Source organism: Mus caroli, chromosome 9, assembly GCF_900094665.2.
Source record: "Mus caroli chromosome 9, CAROLI_EIJ_v1.1, whole genome shotgun sequence".
NCBI classification, from domain to species: Eukaryota; Metazoa; Chordata; class Mammalia; order Rodentia; family Muridae; genus Mus; species Mus caroli.
In genome coordinates this window covers 40947840-40966926 of record NC_034578.1, presented here as the reverse complement: position 1 = coordinate 40966926, position 19087 = coordinate 40947840, and the positions used below count along the sequence as shown (strand labels likewise).

Genomic DNA, 19087 nt, shown 5'->3' with positions numbered 1-19087 from the left:
AGACATGAGGCTGTACACACTGATTCCAACACCTGGGAGGCCTAAGCAAGAGAATCATGGCTCCAACCAGGGTTACACAGGAAGGCTGTGTTTCAACAACAGATTCTGAAATTTGAGCCCCAACCAAGAACAGGCGAAAACTAGAGGGGTGGGGGTGCATCTACAACACAACACCAGTCCAGCCTGGTGGGACGGAAGAGCTGAGAAGGGGAGCGGGGCCACGCCCACACGGGCTTCCTCACCTTCCATGAGGGCCGTGTGTGCGCTGCTGGTGTGGCCGAGGTCCCGCATGTACAGCCTCTGGAGGCAGTAATCTCTCAGCTCGCGGGTGTTGCTCAGGCACTGAAGAATTGAGTTCATGAAGCACTAGGAGAGATCATCTAGCAATTAGTGGGCGTGCACAGCTCTGGGATTTTCATAAGCATGTATTCCTGGCTCGTGGCACTACTGCGATGTGGTAGCAACCTCAAGAGATGGGGCCCAGTGGGAGGCTTTCAGGTATTGGGGGCTTGCCCAGCAGAGGCCTGTAGGCCCCCTTTGTATCCTGGCCATGAAGTGAATGGTTTTGCTTTACTGTACCTGTGCCTTCTGCTTTGTCACAAGCCCAAAGCAACAGAGCCAGTAAGCAAGCCCAACACACCATCTTTATTAGATTGATTTCGCTTCTGTATCTATCGTGGGGAAAAGCTAACTGACAACACTGTGATGTGATGGGGTAGAGCCCCTTGCCCAGGACTTGTTACCTGCAACTAAAGGTTCTCTCTCTCTCTTCTACCCAAAATGAACTCTCTCACAGCTCCAGGCTCCTCCTTCCTGAGTGAAGGCAGGGCCGAGTGAGGCAAGTATGGGGGAAGGCCCTGTACTTGGCTCCTTCCTACTGAGGTGTACAAAGGGGTGTGGGCACACTGGTCAGCAGTGGGTGGGAAGTGACAGGAATCAGGAGGAAGATCCAGGAGAGCAGCAGGCTCGAAGTGACAAGGGCAACTTCCTTTTAGCAGTGCTTCCTGCTGGGGGCGGGTGAGACAGAGCCCCACAATTCACTGAAACCCCAGCCAGGAAGGGCAGGTGCTGATTGCCCTATAGGATAGGAAGCTAGCTGAAGCTGGGAGGGGACTCTATCAAATTATCCCATTCAGGAGAGGAGGGAAAGGGCTTCAGGAAAGAGGTGAGCTGGGAAGGAACTTACCGTGTTCCCAAGGTTTCGAAGACCAGCCAGACCCTGGGCACTCTTTGAATTCTGTAAGTGAAGAACAGGTCACTTGAGGGTGAGGGACAGCCCAGGGTCTGTCCTAGTTCTCGCCCAACACTTCCTTCCCTTCCCCAGCAGACTTCTCTTTTCAGCCTCTGTCTGGGCCTTGGAGAGCAGGGAGGCATGCCTATTTTCAACACGCAGACTGCTCTCTGGGACTTTGCTCTTTTATGTACTTCCCCATCATTTTGCTCTCTTGAGCCAGGGTCTCACTAGGTAGGCTAGTGAGCATAGGTGATCCTCCCGCCTCTGCCTCCCGAGTGTCGGGATTACAGGTATAAGCTACTACTACACTAGCTTTTCTATCTTTATTTTCTGCTACAGTGGAGACTAAAGATTAGAACTAGAGGCTAGGGATTCATAATTTTAGGAATTTAGTCAATTCCTCGTTAAACGAAATTGAAAGTTCAGGTCAGGCATGGTGATGAAAGCCTGCAACCCCAGCACCTGGGAAACAGAGGCAGGAGAATTAGGAATTCAAGGCCAGCCTCAGCTACACAGAGAAACCAAAGGCTAGCCTGAGCTATATGAAACAACAAAAACAGGCACTATTTCAAATGACCTATATTTATATTACATGTTCAATATATAAAGGGGCCGTCATAATTGGCATGTTAAGAAATTGAAATGACAAACCACTCTAATTGAGTTTCGATCTTCAGCTGGGGAAAACTCAAGCTGCCTGCCTGTCTGAAGTGCCAGGGACAGGTGGAATTCCTTCCAGCTGAACTCAGCTTCTAAAGGGCTGAGCCAAGGCGGGAGGAACCTCCCAGCCCTGCTTGGTCTCGGGTTTCAACATCCCGGACCGGCCACTGGCCCCAAGCTGAGGAAGCACCTGGCTGAAGGTGCCGCTCTTGTCTCAACTGTGGAGGCTGGTGAGGGGGTTGGAGAGAGAACAGGTGTGAGATTGCAGGTTCTCGGTGTTATTTGTCAAGGTCTCTTAGCTAATCCTGGGCACACCTCCTCGGGATCGAAAACCCTTCAGGCTCAAAGGGTTAAAGTGGTTGAGTTTGGGGATGAGTCTGCCACCCCCTCTTGGAAAGGGGGCCTCGGAGCAGGCAACTCTGGAGCAACACTGGCTGGGGCATGCGTGGGGCCGGCTCAACCCTGATCAGAACAGGAGCCTGAAATAACTCAGCTAAAATTACTCATGCCATGTGCTGACAGCCTATGGGGCTGTCAGCGGCTCAAAGCCCAGGAGACTGTCAGCTTGAAGGGAGGTGGGGAGAAGCAGGCCGAGGGCTTTCTCAAGAAGTGCCAGGCCCCTCCCACCATGGGTAAGAGGATCCCTCCCTCGGTCAGTTGTCAATTCGGACTCTAGCAGGTAGAAAAAACATACCCAGAAGAGACATACTTTAAACCTTCAGCTGGGGGGGGGGGGGCAAGCCTGCAGCAGCCTGTAGGGTGTAACCTCCTCACTACCCTGGCCTGCACCTTATGTGACCCTCAAATGAACTGTGAGCCCCACCATTGGGTGTCGTAGTTCAGCAGAAGGTGGCTTGACTTAGCATTTGTTAAGGTCTTGGGTTTGACCCCTGGCAATGGCAAAAACCGTGAATGTTGTCTTACTGACACTCGTGGTGGGACCTCTAAGTGGCCTACCACAGAGACAGCTACCATAGAGGCAGTCCTTGGGTACAAAGCTCTTATCAGGGCTTTGAATGAAACAGTTAAAAAAAAAAAAAAGTCTTCCTTTTCCCCAGAGCCCAGCAAGAAAGCACCCCAGCGATCTTCATGTTGCCCACTTAAGAGGCTCCCACCGCGGTGTGCCCACACACGATGCCCACTCACACCTGGTTTCGGGAGCTCTTTTACTAATCCTTACCCCCTGTGCCCGAGACGACATCGGTCTAAACAGGCTGCAGAGACAGAAAGCATCCTCCCACGGGGGAGCATGTCCACGTCCACCAGGGCAGGCTCTCAGCTCAGGTACTTATCCCAGCACTAGTGAGGGTGGGGAAAGGGGCGGGGTCACCAGTGCACAGAGGCACACCTGCCCCCCATGTGACTGGGCAGCTGGAAGGTGGGAAGTGCACCCAGCCTCCATGCTTAGTATTCTACTTCCAATGTTTCTATTGGCTTGGGGCTAGAAAGGGGAGGCTCCCCTAAATCACCATTAGGACCCTCTGAATTTTTTCTTTCTTTCCTTTCTCTTTCTTTCTTTCTTTCTTTCTTTCTTTCTTTCTTTCTTTCTTTCTTGTGTGAGGAGTCATGTTCTTATCTAAAATTTCCTCAGCTCTAAAATGCTTGTCTTCTTTCCTTTCTTAGACATGGGGTCTCACCATACACCCCTGGCTAGCCTCAAAGTCACTATGTAGTCGGGATCCTTCTGCCTCCCACGGGATTCTAGGCATTCACCACCATGCCTGACCTTACTTGCCAACTTCTTAGAGCTCTATGTAGGAGGTGGTGGTGGTGGTGGTGGGGTGATGGTTGTGGGGCTTGGGGGTGGGAGTGGATGGGGGGCAGGGGGAGCCGGGCTGTTCTAGGCCAGGCCAGATATTCTTCAGCCATGAATAGGAAATCAGGAGCTCCAGGGAAAGTCAGCACTTTCCATACCAGAGGAGAACAAAATGTCCCAGGAGTGACCTTTCTCACAGGGCAAACAATCCTACCTCTGGGCTGGCAGGGAATGAGAGGTTAGGACTGAAAAGGTGGGACAGAAACCCTGCACAGCTAGCCGCTCACAATGCCAGCGCAAGGAGAGGCTCCCAGCTGTCTGGCTGGGGCTCATGTGCAGAGGTGAGAAAGTTTGGACCTGGCGCTGCCTTACACTCAGCCATCAGCAAACCCAGCTTTGACTCAGTAGCAAGCACTGTTCTAGAGAGCAGATGCCACCTCCAGAGTAAACAGCACTCCTCTGCCAGGGCAGGAGTGGGGGCTCAAACAGCCTGTCACTGGATAATGCAGGTTGGCATCTGGGCATGGGCCTGGAAGAAAGGGGAGCTGAGATTGTGACTTCACACTGGAGACCCCAGCTAAGGGGCATTCTTGCTTTATCTGCATGGTGAGGGTCAGCCCAGTGTCCTGGCGGCAAGCAAGGAGCCCGGTGTAGCTCTGGCACGGGGCAGGGCACGCACTGCCAACACGGGAGCTGGTGCCTGTTACATAAGACCTGTCAAGCTCGGGGGCCCCTTCTCTTTCCCAAAAGGACAGTGGCCAGCCATACTTCAGCAGTACTCAGGGAGCTGCTTCAATCAAGGAATCAGCTGCCCACACCACACAACTTAAGAGGGCCGGGAAGAGAAGGGCCCATTCTCTCACCTGTCTACAACCTCTGCCCTTCACTGGGTCAAAGCGCCCTGGCAACTGACCCCTGGGAGACAGCCCATTTGAGAACAGAGAAAGGGAGGCAGGCACCCTTTGATCCACCTTCCTTGTTGGAGTTTGGTCTTGGAAGAATCACCCCCCCCCCCAGTCCAGCGTGTTGCCTGTTCCTTCGAGTCACACATCTAGTCACACACCAGTCCTAGTCAAGGTTACTCTAGCCTGCACCTGTCTTGATATAGGTGACTGGGATTAAGAGGCCAAGAGCCCCCAGGTGCCCGGGTCACCCAGGGAAGGGGGTGAGGGGGCCTTAGGGACTTAGGCAACAGGGGATGGGTCTGCAGCAAGCCTGCGATCTCTAGGGATGGGGGCATCCCTTGCCAGGAGACCCTTGGAAAAGAGGGGGAAAAGCTGGCGAGGAACATCCCGGGGATTCAGAGACTCATGATAGACTGGGGTTGATCCCGGGAGCAAGCAGGACCCCAGACCTTCAGCGTGGGAGGTCCTAGAAAAGGGCCCGCGTACCTTGGCTTTGTTGAGCAGAAGCCCCACGAAGGTGGAGAGCAGCAGGGACGGGGACAGAGGGGAGCGCGGCCGCAGCTCCTTGGCGAGAGCGGGAAAGTGGGCGGCGGGGGGCTCTTCGGGCAGGGTCACCGTGTAGGAGGTACGCATGCTGCGGAGCGGGCGGTGGGCTATGCCCCAAACCCAACGCGGCTGCCCAAGGGGTTACGGGGAGTCCCCGTGCCTTGCTACAACCCGGACTCCGAAGCCAGCGGAGACCCCCACAGAATCCCGTCGGCGACGTGGGGCAAGTAACCGCTACTGCGGGGCCCAGCGCGCGCTTCTCCGCTTCAACCTCCCCACCTCGCGCAGCCAACCGACCGGGCACGGCGCTCGCGCTCCGGCGGACTGGCTGACCCGCCGAGCTTCCAGCTTTGCGACGTCAGCGCCGGGGAGGGGCAGGGGCAGAGCCGGACCCGGACCACGCCCCGCCCCGCCTTCGCCCCGCCCCGGGAGTCGGCACGCGGACGCCGGCGAGGTCGCAGGGCCCGCCCAAAGCCGATGACCCTGGGGCCACAGAGACGCGGGAACCCTACTGGGGCAAAGCGAGGACGCGCTATCACTGGCCAGCCCAGGGATTAAGCTCCACAGACAATCTCTGGGGTCCTTGAGAGACGCTCCCCTTAAGATCAAGTGTCAGTCATCCTGGAGCGCCTCCGCCCGGGCAGCAGGCAATTGTGAACTTGGGGTTGTGGTCCCTTTTGAGACCCTAGGGACAGCTAGTTATTTTTTAGGGCAAAATGCACAGGCACACACACTTTCGTCTAGCACGCGGGGAACCCCTGTCTTCGTGATGGACAGCATTCTCACGGTCTGCAGGGATCGAGGAGCCTTGGCTAGAAAAAGATTCTCAACCGCCTCTGGGGTTAAGCTCCGCTCCTCCTCTAAGACCTGGCCTAGCCCATTATCAAGGAAGGCGGTGCTCATTTTATCAGGTACAATAGGTTAGTGGCCCTTTTGGCTCCAGGAAAGAACCATTTCTGGATCCTCCCAACCAATTTTACCCAAATCCATCTTGTCTAGAATCTTAAATTTTAACTTTTTATAAGAGGATGGGAGAAAGACGCTCTTCTTGTACGTTGGGGATGGTCTTGTGTGTAGGTGGTCTCCGGCCCCCACGTGGGCAATGATTAAAGGCAGGGGGGTCTAGGGAGAGGGGTTTGTTTTTGATGCTCCGCCCCCTCACCTAACAGGGAAGCCAAGAATCTGCCGAGAGAAAGTATCTTGTTTGGAGCTTGCAGGCTATTTTTAGCCAGTATTTTTAGCGTTTAAAAATACTCGGAGAGGCAGCAGTGTGCGCTGTTACTCATCTGTGGGCTGCTTCTGTTCCTCCTGGCACGCTCATCCCCACATGTACACGAGTACCGCACACACGACCACAACCACATGGAGACTGCGTCCGAGATGCATGTGTGGGTTGTACCCTAGGCCGCCCACAAAATAGGAATTTGGTGCAAATAGGTGGAGAGCACGGACAGTCTCTCACCATCATGTCCTCAGCACTAGTGGCGGGAGGAGGAGGGAGCAAGAGCCACTGGGCAATGAGGGCTGTCACGGTTGGAGGCACGATCTTCAGACTTTGACCCAACCTGGACCCTGGACGCACTGCAACGGGCCTTTTCTTCAAGCTTCCGTCTTTGTAGCGACACCCTTTTCCAGGGTGCAGGTCCCACACTCTGGCACGTCAATGCTCGCTCCCATTTGATCAAAGCACTGCTGTGAGATAACCAGAGCATCTTGCACGTGGTCCAGGAGGCTGTAAAGCTGTCTATCCATAGCCTCTTTCCATTATCATTCTCCTCGTGTTTCTCTGATCCCTGCCACCAAACTACCTTGCTCCTGTTCTGCTCTTAAGAAACAGGACTGGAGCTGGGCAGACAGCACAGCAGACAAACATGCTTGCCTCCAAGACAGACTACCTGAGTTAGATCCCCAGGTCTCACATGCTTAAAGAAGAGACACAAGTTATCCTCTGACCTCTACACTTACAAAGTAAATACAATAATTTTGAGCGGATGGGTGTGTGTGTGTGTGTGTGTGTGTGTGTGTCTAACTATCTATCCCTGACTGGCCAGGACCTTGCTATGTAGCCTCATGGGGCTCCTCCTGTCTTTTGCCCTCTGAATGCTGGGATTTAAGAAAGAGAAGTAGGCTGCTGCTGGTGGTGGCGGCACATGGGCACACACACAAGCATTTCACCCAGCACTCAGGAGGCAGAGGCAGGTGGATCTCTGAATACAAGGGCAGCCTGGTCTAAAGATAGAGTTTCAGGACAGCCAGAGCTACATGGAGAAATTCTGTCCTGAAAAACCAACCAACCAACCAACTAACCAACTGAAAACAAAAACAAAAACAAAAGAGAAAGAAAGGAAATAGACCTAGCTGAGCATGTTGCCCTGTAATCCTAGCATTTAGAAGGTTGAGGCAGGAGGATTGCTAGTTTGAGGCCAGCCTGGACTGCATAGTAAGAGCCTGTCTTAACTCTTTCCTCCGACAGTGTAGCAGCTGACTGGTGTTCATATTCCTGTAAATAACCCCTATTTGTGTTCCTGTAAGTAGCACTAAGGAAACTCAGGGTCCCTAAAAGGGGGTGGGGGTAGAAGAGGGATTGCTTGGGAAAAGGAAGTGGAGCAGCAGAAGTGAGAGCTGGATGAAAGGAGGGGGACCTGGGGAAGTATGATCAAAATACATTAGATGCAGGTATGAGGATGTCATAATGAATCCATTGTTGTGTATAATTACACGTTAACAGAAAACATTAAGGAAACAATACATGAGGGCTGGTTAGATGGCGCATCTGGTATAGGTGACTGCCACCAAGCCTAACGATCTGAGCTGGAACCCTCCGTTGCACTGGTGGAAGGAGAGAGATGAATTTGGCAAGTTATTTGCCATGTGCCAAGGGCAAGGGTGTGCCCACACACAATAAGTAAATGAATGTAATAAAGACACGCATGCTAGATGCAGTTCAGTTGGTAGAGTGTTTGCCTAGCATGCACAAAGCCCTAGATTCAGTCCCCAGCATCACGTAAACATATATATATATATATATATATATATATATATATATATATATACACACACACACACATATATATTCCCATGAGATGAGAAACTCAAGGTCATCCGTAGCTATATGGCTATATAAGGCTAGCCCAGGTCAAGGCCACTCACACACACACATACACACACACACACCCCATTAAGGCCCTTGAATGACCAAGCAGCACTGGGCTATGGGCTTTATATATACTATGCTGGTTAATTTCCATCAAGCACACCGTGAAGCTTTAACTATTACTTCTCGTTGATAGGTGAGGGACTTTATGTGCCAGAGGGGCTGTGTTCAGTCAGGACCTCAAAACTAATAAATGACTGTGTAAGGCACTGAACCCAGACTTGTCTTAGAGACAAACTCACACTTTTAAAACAGGTACTAAGAAATTCTAGGGTGTTCCTCCTGTTTTTCTGTCTATTTGTAAATTATATTCAAAACTTGAGTTTTGCCAGATGTGGTGAGGCACACTTAGAGTCACAGCATTTGAGAGACAGACGCAGGACGTCTGTAAAAGCCAGGCTGGGTTACATAAGACCCTGTCTTAAAAAACACATAAGCCAGTTCCCCGAGCAGATGGAAGCCCCTGGGCTTGATCCGTTGGGCCATAAAAGCCAGACCAAATCAACTTCTGCTTGGGTTTTTTTTTTTTTTTTTTTTTTTTTTTTTTTTTTTTTGGAGGGGAGGGCACAGTTCAATGGAAGAGTTAGGCCTTGAACTTAACCCCCCAGAGCTACAACAAACAAAACAGCAACTCTAAGACTTCTATAACGCCTTCCCTAATTAATTCCACCCAGTTCTAAACACCCATTACTTCATCCACTCAATTTGCACACTGTTAATTCATTCGAATATGTTTATCTTTGTTTTATAGCTGTAAAACTTGCAAACGGTCTCAGATGCTGTGTGGCTTGTCTTGATTGCTCCAGCACCTGGGATCATCCTCTAGGGCAGGGCTGGAGGTTCCTTAATGAGGGAGGTCTTAATGAAGAGGGCCAGACTGAGCTCTGCTGAGAATCCTGCATGTTGCAGTTGATCTCAAGGGGAAGGGGTGTGGCTGGTTTTACATGTTGAGCAAGTGTGCTGTGGGTGGGTGCTGTCCAAGAGATGCTCACCCACTGTAGCATGGCCTCTGTCCCCATGACTTAGACTTAATGACATGTGCACTCCCATCTTGGTGCTGTGCCAGCATGCTCTCCCTCTTTCCTGGGATGCAGGAGGTTGCCGGGGAGGTGTGGGTGTTTCTGGTAGCGGGGAGGGACAGATGGGGAAAGCTGTTGCCTGGATGTATTTTGAGAAATCTAGGGTGAGTTAAACAGCGTCCAGTCTTGTCCAGCAGGTCCGACTATTGCTAAATGCAGCCGAGGAAGATCTCTGGCTTATTCCTCAACTCGCCAAATTCCTGTGAGACCCTTTCTTCTCAGAGCCATTTCCTAAAGTGGACTCAGTAAAAGGGAGCTAGTCCTTTGGGGTCTGAATCTGATTGAGGCTCCATGACTTAAGTCTGAAATCTATAGAGCCATGTTGGGCTATGTTGAGTCTTGCAGCCCAAAGCTACCGTTTCTCTGAGCTATTTCCTGCCTCTGGTGTAGGACAGGTCATTTTCTTTACCTCAGTCGGGGTTCGCGCTACAAGGACAAGGACTGAAACTATCCTGCTGTTCTCAGACCCCAGTGGGTGGCTTTGTCCAGGGTTTGGTGACGCTGCTCAGGCTCTGGAAGATGTCTCAAGGCCAATGGCCCAGATCCTAGCAAGCATCTCTCGGCTGGCAAGACTGAGGCCTGAGAAGGCAGGGGCTCTGAGTTTTTAGGAAGGTTTTGTGGGCTTCCAGCCCATCGTGTACTTTTTAGAGGAGAGTCAGTGAACATCAGCGGTAGGAAACTATTTCCTTGTAGGAATTAGACCCCCACAGGTCAAATGTTCTGTGCTCTTTCAAGCCCCAGGAAATCTGGTCTGAACCAGTCATATTCAAGAAGCCCACACACTTCCTTCTATTGCTTATAGCTCTGTCTCGGGTGCTAGTTTTATGTATCCATTGAGGTAAGAGGGGGCAAGGGACCACGTGCGCAGCTCTGAGCTCTGAACATGATGTTTGTTTCTGAGGCTGATGGTCAGTGGGGCGGGTCCCCCAGGGGCAGGGAACATTTTGCTAGGCTTGGATTAACTTGTGTTGCTTTGCCCCACCCCAGCACCATATTAACTTAATGTGACATCCTGGAGTGTGTGTGTGTGTGTGTGTGTGAGGGGTGTGGGGGTGGCTGAAGGGAAGACAGGATGGATGGAGGGGTTCAGGACATCAACTGAGAAATGGAGCTGGAGAGTAATGACAAGGACGGCCGCCAGGTCACTGCCCACAGCGAGTCTTCCCGGGACGGAGACATTAGCACTACAGAGAGTCTAACAACCATGCCTAAACCCTCTGTTCTTCCTCCTCAGGAGCTAGGGCTTGTTCTGGTCCTGGGGATTCTCACTTTACATTTCTTCTGAGTGCCTTTAGCACAGACTGAGACCCTCAGGAAGTATGGCCTCCTTGGAGCCGTTGAGGAGGTGGATGGGGTGGGTCTGGTAAGGATGGGCTCCAGGGTCTCAGGGTGCCAGTCTGGACAAATAAGACAGAAGAGGTGCAGTCCAGTGTGGCTTGAGTCAACAGAGTGAGAAGGCAGGGGGACAGGAGAGGAAGGTCCGCTTTTTGGTTCTCAGGCAGTCTTTGCCATCCTCCACTTGTTCAAGTCCAGAGTCCCACCCGAGAGGAGGATCACGTGACCCTGGCTTATATAATCTCCCTGTCACTGAACAGCTGGAACCCAAGGCTTCAGAACATGAGTCAGCAACCCCAGTGACAGACAGGACCCAGAGACTCAGATTCCATCACTCCTAGAAGCAGTTCCCCACGCAGAGAGGAAGGGGCACATAAGATTGTGTGTGCGTACGCCAGAGAAGAGCCTAGGCGAGACCGGGGGTCTCAGTCCCTGCCTCTGTGTGAAGAGGCAGGTTCCTAGCCTGCTGACTATGCTTGGAAGGGCCCTGGGCCAACCCGTGGCTCTTCCTGGGGAGAGGAGGTGAGGCCTGGGAGGGGCAAGTGCAAGGCCTGAGGCCAGCAGGCAGCGTGCCAGGGCTGGCCACGGAGCAGCTGGGGGGTGGATCATAGGATTAGGAGGGATTGTAGGGTTAAAGCACAGGCCTGGCAGTGCTCAGTGGGAACAGCTTGTCCTTCCATAGGCCCCAGGAACAGAAGAGGTGGGGCGAGGGGGAACTGACGGGTTGTTCTCTGGCTCTCTGGCTCTAGGCGCTCTGCAGGGCTGAGCCACCTGGGCTGGCTTGCAAATCCTCACTGGAAGAGCGAAACACCTTGGTGGCTCCCGGCTCATTGCCCTGCATTTTCAGGGAAAGTGGGGCCTCAGGGGGGAGACCCTCAGAGCCCCAGGGCTGAGTTGCACCTTCAACCCACTGGCATGCCGGTGGTGCCTCCATTACACATGCTCAACGGAGCCTGTGAAGCTCCAAGCTCAGGTGGGCTGTTACTGTCTTATTGGCTGGAGATGCCTCCACCTTCATTACTTGGTTTGAGCCTTGTGGCAGTCCTGTGAGGAGGGCAGGGCAGGTGCCATCGTTCACTTTATAGAGGAGGAAATCTGTCCGAGCTGATAGGTATCCAAAGTTAAAAGGTAAGACTGTGCCTCTCAGAGGTCACGGGCAGTCTGTCTCGGCCTCAGGTGACCTCTCCCTTCCCTACCGCGGAAGACACACACACCCAGGCCTGCCTCCTGGTGTAACCAAGTAGGCATGGATTTCCTGAAGTGAACTGAAGGCAGGGGCTGGCCTGCACCTCTCTCGTCTCCTAAAACCAGCAGCAACGATGACTGACCTTTACTGAGTCCCTACTATGTGTCAGGCTCTTTCACAGTAATTTATGAAGTAGAAACTATGAGTGCTTTCATTTTACAGAAGAGCAAACAGACTTAGGAGTTAAGGAAACTGCCCAAGAAAGCCAGGTGAATGGCACAGAGTTCTCAGTTCCCCAGAGGTGTGCGCGGTACAGAGTTCAGAGCTAGAAAACAGCACTGTGAGAAGAAGCCACGCTTTTTTTGAAAGAAGCCATGCAGGGAGAACAGAACTTACGGAGAAGCGTGTGATGGGGCAGATTTCAAGGCACCCAAGAAGTTGCTCTCACTTCCTTAGGATACAATCAACCCCTGGAAGCGAGCATAAGAGGGCCAAGGTGAAGTGATGGTCTCGGGGCAGTGAGACCGTAGAGGTCTCTCCTGGTTGGTGGCACTGTACTGAGCAGAGCTCAGGATGAAACACTAGCTTGGCTTTAGGGCACTCCTGACCACCTAACAGTGCTGTGCCTTGCTTCTAGGCCGGAGGGATGCAGGTTCTGGCAACTGAGTTTGCTCAGGGTATTTGCTACCCTGTTGAAGGTCCTTTCTGAAAACAATTCTCTCCGGCCCTGGGCTGGGGTAGGGCCAGGTGTCCCCAGGAGAAATGAAGGGAAAGGGGACGGCAGACTTCAGGAAGAGCAGTAAGTAGCTGGCTGTGAGGAAGATGACAGATAACAGCAGCTGCTGGGAGTCTGGAGTGTATTGCAGCCTTTGGCCCAGAAGGCTCAGACAACCTGAAAAGCCTGTAACAGGCAGATCTTAAGGCACTGCCCTGAGAGCATTTGCTCCAGAGGGCCTGGGGGACTGTTAAGCCCACAGGTGATTCTACTGCCGCTGAATGCCTGAGGACCCCACAGAGAAGCACGCATGTATAAGAAGAGTTCCTTTCTTCCGAGCAAAGGAAGAGCCGGCAGAGGCTCCCTCCACCAAGAGGAGCCTTTTCATTGCCCATCACCTCTGTGAACAACTCTGGACGTGTTGAGAATGGACCCTACAGTGTCCTGTGCCTGTAGCCAACCCTGATGGCTAGAGTCTGAATGTCCTGTGAGACACAGCTTTTGTATCTTCCGTGGTACTTCCCAGGTGGCCCAAAACAGTTCAAGTGATACTATCAAAGTTGTCCCAAGGCCCTTTGTCATGACACACATGACACACAGCCTATGACCCAGCTATGATCCCTAGTCCCGAACAAGCTCTCTAAAGCACTATTTCATGCTATGGCATAGCTCGCCTTTACAAAAGACATATATGCTCTATAAGGAGGGGTACATAAGGAAACAGAGAACACAGCATCCAATCCTCTTACCCACACGCTTGCCTACCTATGTGTTCTTCTGCCCATCAATCCACCACCCACCCCCACCCCAGTCTAATCACCCATCCATCCATCCATGCAATCAGCAGGTCAGCTGAGCCCCGAGTTGCCAGAGGCACAGGGGAAGGAGGTAGAGATACAATCACTTTAAATCTCCGAGAGCGCGCCACCTATTGGACACACGGATAACTACAGGAGAGAAGGAGAGTAGTCACTGCCTCCCTGGCAGTGTTCAGGGATTAGATGTGAGGGAGACCATGCCAGCCCTTGGTTAATCTCCAACAGAGCCTCTCCCCTCATTCCAGCCCAGGCAAGCTGGAGCACTGAGGTATTAGATCATCTCTATCTCTGGACAAAAGACTCTACACTATTTTTCTCCAAAGATACAACCTTACTATCCAGATACCCTGAACTTAAGCCTGCCGGCATCAGGGGAAGAATCCTGCTACTCCTAATATCTCATGCCTGGACAGGGAGAGAACCACCCAGAGCAGGGATGGGGGTGGGAGGATGGCTCTCTCTCCACAGGTGACATGGTGATCACACTTCTACTGTGACATCCAGCCCTGGATGGACCAGAGCCCACAGGGGAAGACCCTGACGTTTTGGATGGGAGATCAGAGAGTGAGAAGAACAGCAGACAGGGGGGTCTGAACCTCCTAGAGCACCTTTGGACCATTCCCACGTGTGCAGGTCTTTGAAGCACGGGCCAGCCCCTTCCCCATGGCTCTGAGCCATGGGGCCACCAAGTCACGCTTGATCATCGTGGAGGATGATCTCTGTTGCTTGTCCGCCACCAATCATCAGTCAGGTTGGGAGTTCTGTTCCTAGCCTGGCTCTTTGTAACACACGCTGTCTCCCCAGTCCCTCACTGGATCCCCAAGAGTAAACTCACCATGGTGTCTCGCCCTGGAGAACTGGAGCGGCTGGGCCCAGAGGCCTGGCCCTTGCTCTTCTCCCACAGTGTGTAACGGCCACTTGGTCGGTAGGTGGGACTGAGGACTTCAGGGACTCGGGAGGGAGGAGGGGCTTGCGTGAGCACCTGTGGTGCACTGCCCTTTCGACCATAGTTCTCCAGATAGTCTGTTAGGTACTCAGAACGGCTGGCTGCTTGGTAGAGGCCCTGCAGGGCACAGAGCTCCTTACGCGTGCGGGCCAGCATGGGGCTGCGACCCAGGTTTCCGGGGTCTATCCTAAAGCCCTCTGAGGTCCGGTAGCCATCTGAAGTCCGGTAGCCATCTGAAGTCCGGAGGCTGGAGAAATCCCGGGCCAGGTCTGATTGGCTGTTTGATTTCTTCTGGCTCAGGGTCACCCCCTGGTCTCTGGCATTCACGGGCAGGTAGCTGAGGGAGTTGCTGGAAACTCCATAAGAAAATCCACTGCCTCCATTGAGTCCACTGCCCGAGGGCCTTTCATTGCCACGGGTCTGGCTCTCTGACCGCTTACTACTCCCAATGATGTCAGATCTCAGCAGGGGGCGGCCCCTGTCACAGTCCAGGATGGAGGAGGGGCCATAGGTGCGGGGCCTTGGGAGGAAGCTGGTGGGGGAGACCGGCTTAAAACCAAGTTTTTCCTTCTCCAGGAAGGAGGCGGCCAGGTTGGCCCCATAGGAAGAAGGGGTGTAGGTTCCATAGCCCGGTTTGGCATAGGGGGCATCTGTGTAGCGGGACGATTCTGTATAGCGCTTCAGGGTGGAGGAGAGCTGGGACATCCTTCAGGGTGGTACTCAGTGGGTACTGGGAGCCTCATGGGCTGAAAGATAAGGAAAGCAGCTGTCAAGGGCTCTGCGAAGCACCAGGCCCATCCTGTGCTCATTCTTTATGCCAGCTGGGCCAGGACCTTAGGGCTCAACAGGGACCACTTGGGGCCTGCCTATAATAGGCTGGCTAGCTCCAGAGAAACACACATGCAAGCAGGTATGTACATGGGTGGGTGTACCCATGTACCCACAAGAACAACCAGCAAAAGCCACAGCCTCTCCACTTCCCCAGCCCTCTACATCAGAGACTCCAGCTGAGTCTCATGTGGGTCTTCTTGTAAGTCCCGGCAGGAACCTTAGAGTTGGCAAGGGCTGGAGAATGGGGGATCCTACCACCCTCTCGGTGCACAGACTGGGGGACAGTGAGCACTCTGAGTTATAAATGCTTCTCTACCTTTGGCAAACAGTACTACCTTCAGGTATAAAATACACCCTCCACCCCCCAGAAATGACTGGAAGACTGTGAGGAAGAGGAGGGTCTCAGGAAAGGAAGTGATGGCGGGAGATGGGAAGGAATGTCTAGCAGAGGGGCTGGACCCTGGTCTCCAGACCTCCCTTAGTACTCTTCCTTGGACACAGGTACCTGCTTGGTCACACAGGGGACCACACCGGGAACACTGGTGAGGTAGAACCTGTCTATTCTCTTCCTGGAGTTTGGCTTTGTCTTCTCAGTGGAGCTTAGGAACCTACGGCCTCCTAGGAGGTTTCAGGACCCACGGCAGGGGTCAAACTGATCTCGGAGTTACTTGACTTGTGCAAGAGGCGCCCCCTAGAGTCAAGATCCTGTACTGTAGACTGCAGACACTCCCAGACTTCAAGGTTTTGTAGATTAATCCCTGAATGTGGAGGTTGGATAGCCCTAAAGGCCATGTATTGATTAACCTATTGTACAGATACGGGCATGATGCCTGCTTGTCCAAGTTCACCTGCTCTGGAGAGTCAGGATTGGAACCCAGGTCGTGGCCCCGCACCCTTTCCCACCAGCCTTGCTTCTACCATTCCTCAGCAGAGTTGGGCAGCTCTGGAGACTCCTAGAACCCCTCCACCATGTGGCAAGAGGGGAGAAGGTGCTTTGGAGAAAGGGTCACGGAGGACCAGGCTCCTTTCTTCAGGGACTCTTAAGGGGGGGGGGGCTCAGGGTGGGGTGGGGGTCTGGAGACCTATCCAGGAGTCTCAAGAGTAGCATACGATTTTAAAACTCTCTCTCCTCCCTCTCCTTCCCTCCTCCGTGTGTGCATGTGCATGTGTGTGTGAACACCACACACACACACACACACACACACACACGACACATATATGAAAGTCAGAGGATAACTGGTAGGCGTCAGCTCTATCTTCCCACCATGCATTTTGGGGGGTTCCCTGTTGGTTAGGTAAGGTTTGGTGGCAAGTGATTTTACTTGCTGAGCCATCTCACTGCCCCAGGGCTGGTTTTGACTCTCTCTAAGATGGACCAGTTGAGCAGTTACACTAGCCGTTGAACCTCTTTGAGCCCCGATTTCCTCCCTGTAAAGTTGCCTAATAACATCAGGATTCCTATCTTGCAGGGTTGTTGTGAGGACTGAGATAATAACACGGGAAAGCGCTTAACAATGACCGGCTATTATCTTCTCTCCTAGCCAGCCCAGCCAGGCCGCCCAGCTCCTCCTTTGTAATCTATAATAATGGCAGGGCTGGCCATTCCCTGGCCTGGCCGGCTAGACCTCAGCCCAGGCGCCAGGCTTCCCCCTGCCACCCCCGGTGAGTTAAGTGGGTAGTGGGTAGACATCTAGCCATTCAACAGACACTGGCTCATGCAGCCCACAGCTTACCTAGGCCAGCAGCCTAGCTCACCAGGGCAGGGAGGATGTGTGCCAAGCCCCAAACGCTGAGAGCTTGGCAGAAGGTTGTAGAAACTCAAGCCACTGAAGGCTCGGGAGAGAGGTAGAGGTGGAAGGTGAGGAGGTGGCCACAGAACGGAGTTCCTTAACTGTGCCAGAGACCTCCAGTAGTTTTCAGTCCCGGCTGGCACCAGAAAGGCTGTCCATCTGACTGTCTTCCTTGCCTGGCTCAGGGGACCCCAATACCTTGTGTGGACACTTTTTGTCCACTCTGCCCCCTTCTCCCATGGAACTTCCAGTCTGCTCTGGGAGATGGTAACTGGGTGAGGGTCTGAAGTACGGATAGTGGGAAATCACTGGGAGGTGGGGGTGGGAAACAGAGGCCTAGGGATGGGGGCAGGGGACCTGTCCTGTTCTGTTTCACTTTGGAGAACTCCATCAATAATGCAAAGTCAAAGAAACTTCAGGCCTTGGGAGCTGGGCTCTGGGACACCAGCAGCCAATCAGATTGGCCCCCACCCTCAGCATATGAGCTCATGGCTCCTCCTCCCCAGCTCTCCCTCCCTTCTCCCAGACTGAGGCTCCTAGGGAATTGGTATTCTGTGGGCACTGCCTCAAGACTGTGACCTCTCTTAGCCCAGAGGATGACGCACAAGTGCCCAGGCCAAACAAGATACAGCGACAGGGACAGACAGCACTGGCACTTTTAAGGCCTGAACCTGGAGCCCCATCTTCTAGTTCAGAGAACCCTGAGGAGGACTCCCCAATCCCTGCTCTCTTCTCTGCTCCAATCTGGCAGGGAACTGCCAAGTCTCTCCTGTCCAGATAGTTCCACCAGTTGCTCTATCCCAGCCCCTGGAAACTGCCAGCTCTGATGTCTACCTCACAGCTCCCAGGGTAGGAGAAGGTTTCTTTTTTTTTGGAGCTGAAACTTTGCACACATCTCTCCCCTCCACTAAGCCCTACTTTTGTTGGAGAAAAGTTTCAGCGCCTCAAAGGTGAGAAGACAGTTTACTACGTTAGAATCTCTTGGCGTTACCTGGTCCTGCTGTCCCTGGAGGCTACTGAATGCACCATGGGCGGGAGCTTCGGTTGGGGAATCTGCCTGTGGCCTTGCTGCGCAAGACAGGGACAGGAAGGGCAGCACTCACATGGTTTTGAGTCTCCCTGTTGCCACAGGAACGGCTGGGACTGAATGGCTCTTTCATGGGGCAGTGGGAGGCCAGCCTATTGGCTGGGATCCCCCACACTCCTCCCTGTCCACTGTGGGGCCCCTGCTGCCTGGCTCCTCTCATTGTTTTTCCAGAACTGGCAAGTTCAGGCATGTGGCTGCTGGCTGCACCTCCCCGGGTGCCTGCCACCTTGGACAACGGCGGTCGGTCCTACCCATGCTCCCTTCTTCATGCCATGTCTACAGAGATGTTGATGTCTCTCTTCTCGCTGAGAGTCTCCATCATTTTGCAGAGTTTCCCTAAGAAACTGACAATGGTGGCATAGCTTTGCACAGATGCGCTTGGCTTCCTGTGGGGACACCGGAGCCATGGAGCTGTGGCTCCCAGCCAATCGGTCCCACACACCTACAGAACAGGCATAGAACTCACTGAGGACTTTGAATGCAGCTTTTGACTTTGTCTGCCCGACAGCCTCGTCCTGTGTGCACTCCGTCCTCCCTACCCTTCCTGGCAGTGTCCTCAAAATGTAGATTCCTAAAAAAAAATCTCAGGGCAGATGCAAGCTTGAACTTTTTCAGACACATAAATTCTCAGGCTTACAAACATAAGTGTGAAGGCTATATTGTTTGCTTTAAATGAAATAGGTATCCGTATTTCTAAATGTACAAGAAATTTAAATAGTGGATTTTTTTTTTGACAAGTCTTACTTTATAGCCTAGGCTGACCTCAACGTTTCTGTCTTGTCTCATGTCCCAAGTGCTTCAGCTGTTAAGTACGAGCCCCTGCCCAATAGTGAAACTAAGTTTTATTGTTCTTATTTCAGATCTTAACAGGTCTTAACATTTAAAACTGCACCGACTTTGGGCTATAGCACACTAACTCAGCCCTTCCTTTAAGAAGTCGTGTTATCGCCGGGCGGTGGTGGCGCACGCCTTTAATCCCAGCACTCAGGAGGCAGAGGCAGGCGGATTTCTGAGTTCGAGGCCAGCCTGGTCTACAAAGTGAGTT

The 19087-nt window shown here is 52.9% G+C and overlaps 1 protein-coding gene across 5 annotated transcripts in view; it reads right to left on the bottom strand.

Annotated features, from left to right (window-relative positions):
• Positions 1 to 19087, bottom strand: part of Usp2 (ubiquitin specific peptidase 2) — a 28557-nt gene that overhangs the window by 5145 nt on the left and 4325 nt on the right. For 3 of the 5 annotated variants that reach the window (XM_021171860.1, XM_021171859.1, XM_029481712.1), the window contains 3 exons: positions 14224 to 15080; positions 1187 to 1237; positions 243 to 366 (listed from right to left, as the gene is read on the bottom strand). In XM_021171860.1, the coding sequence (XP_021027519.1) occupies positions 243 to 366; positions 1187 to 1237; positions 14224 to 15039 (991 nt within the window). In that variant the 5' untranslated portion in view covers positions 15040 to 15080. Of the gene's footprint in view, positions 1 to 242; positions 367 to 1186; positions 1238 to 3074; positions 3200 to 5041; positions 5459 to 14223; positions 15081 to 19087 lie in introns of those variants that run through there. The other 2 variants (XM_021171861.1, XM_021171862.2) reach the window with 2 other exon arrangements.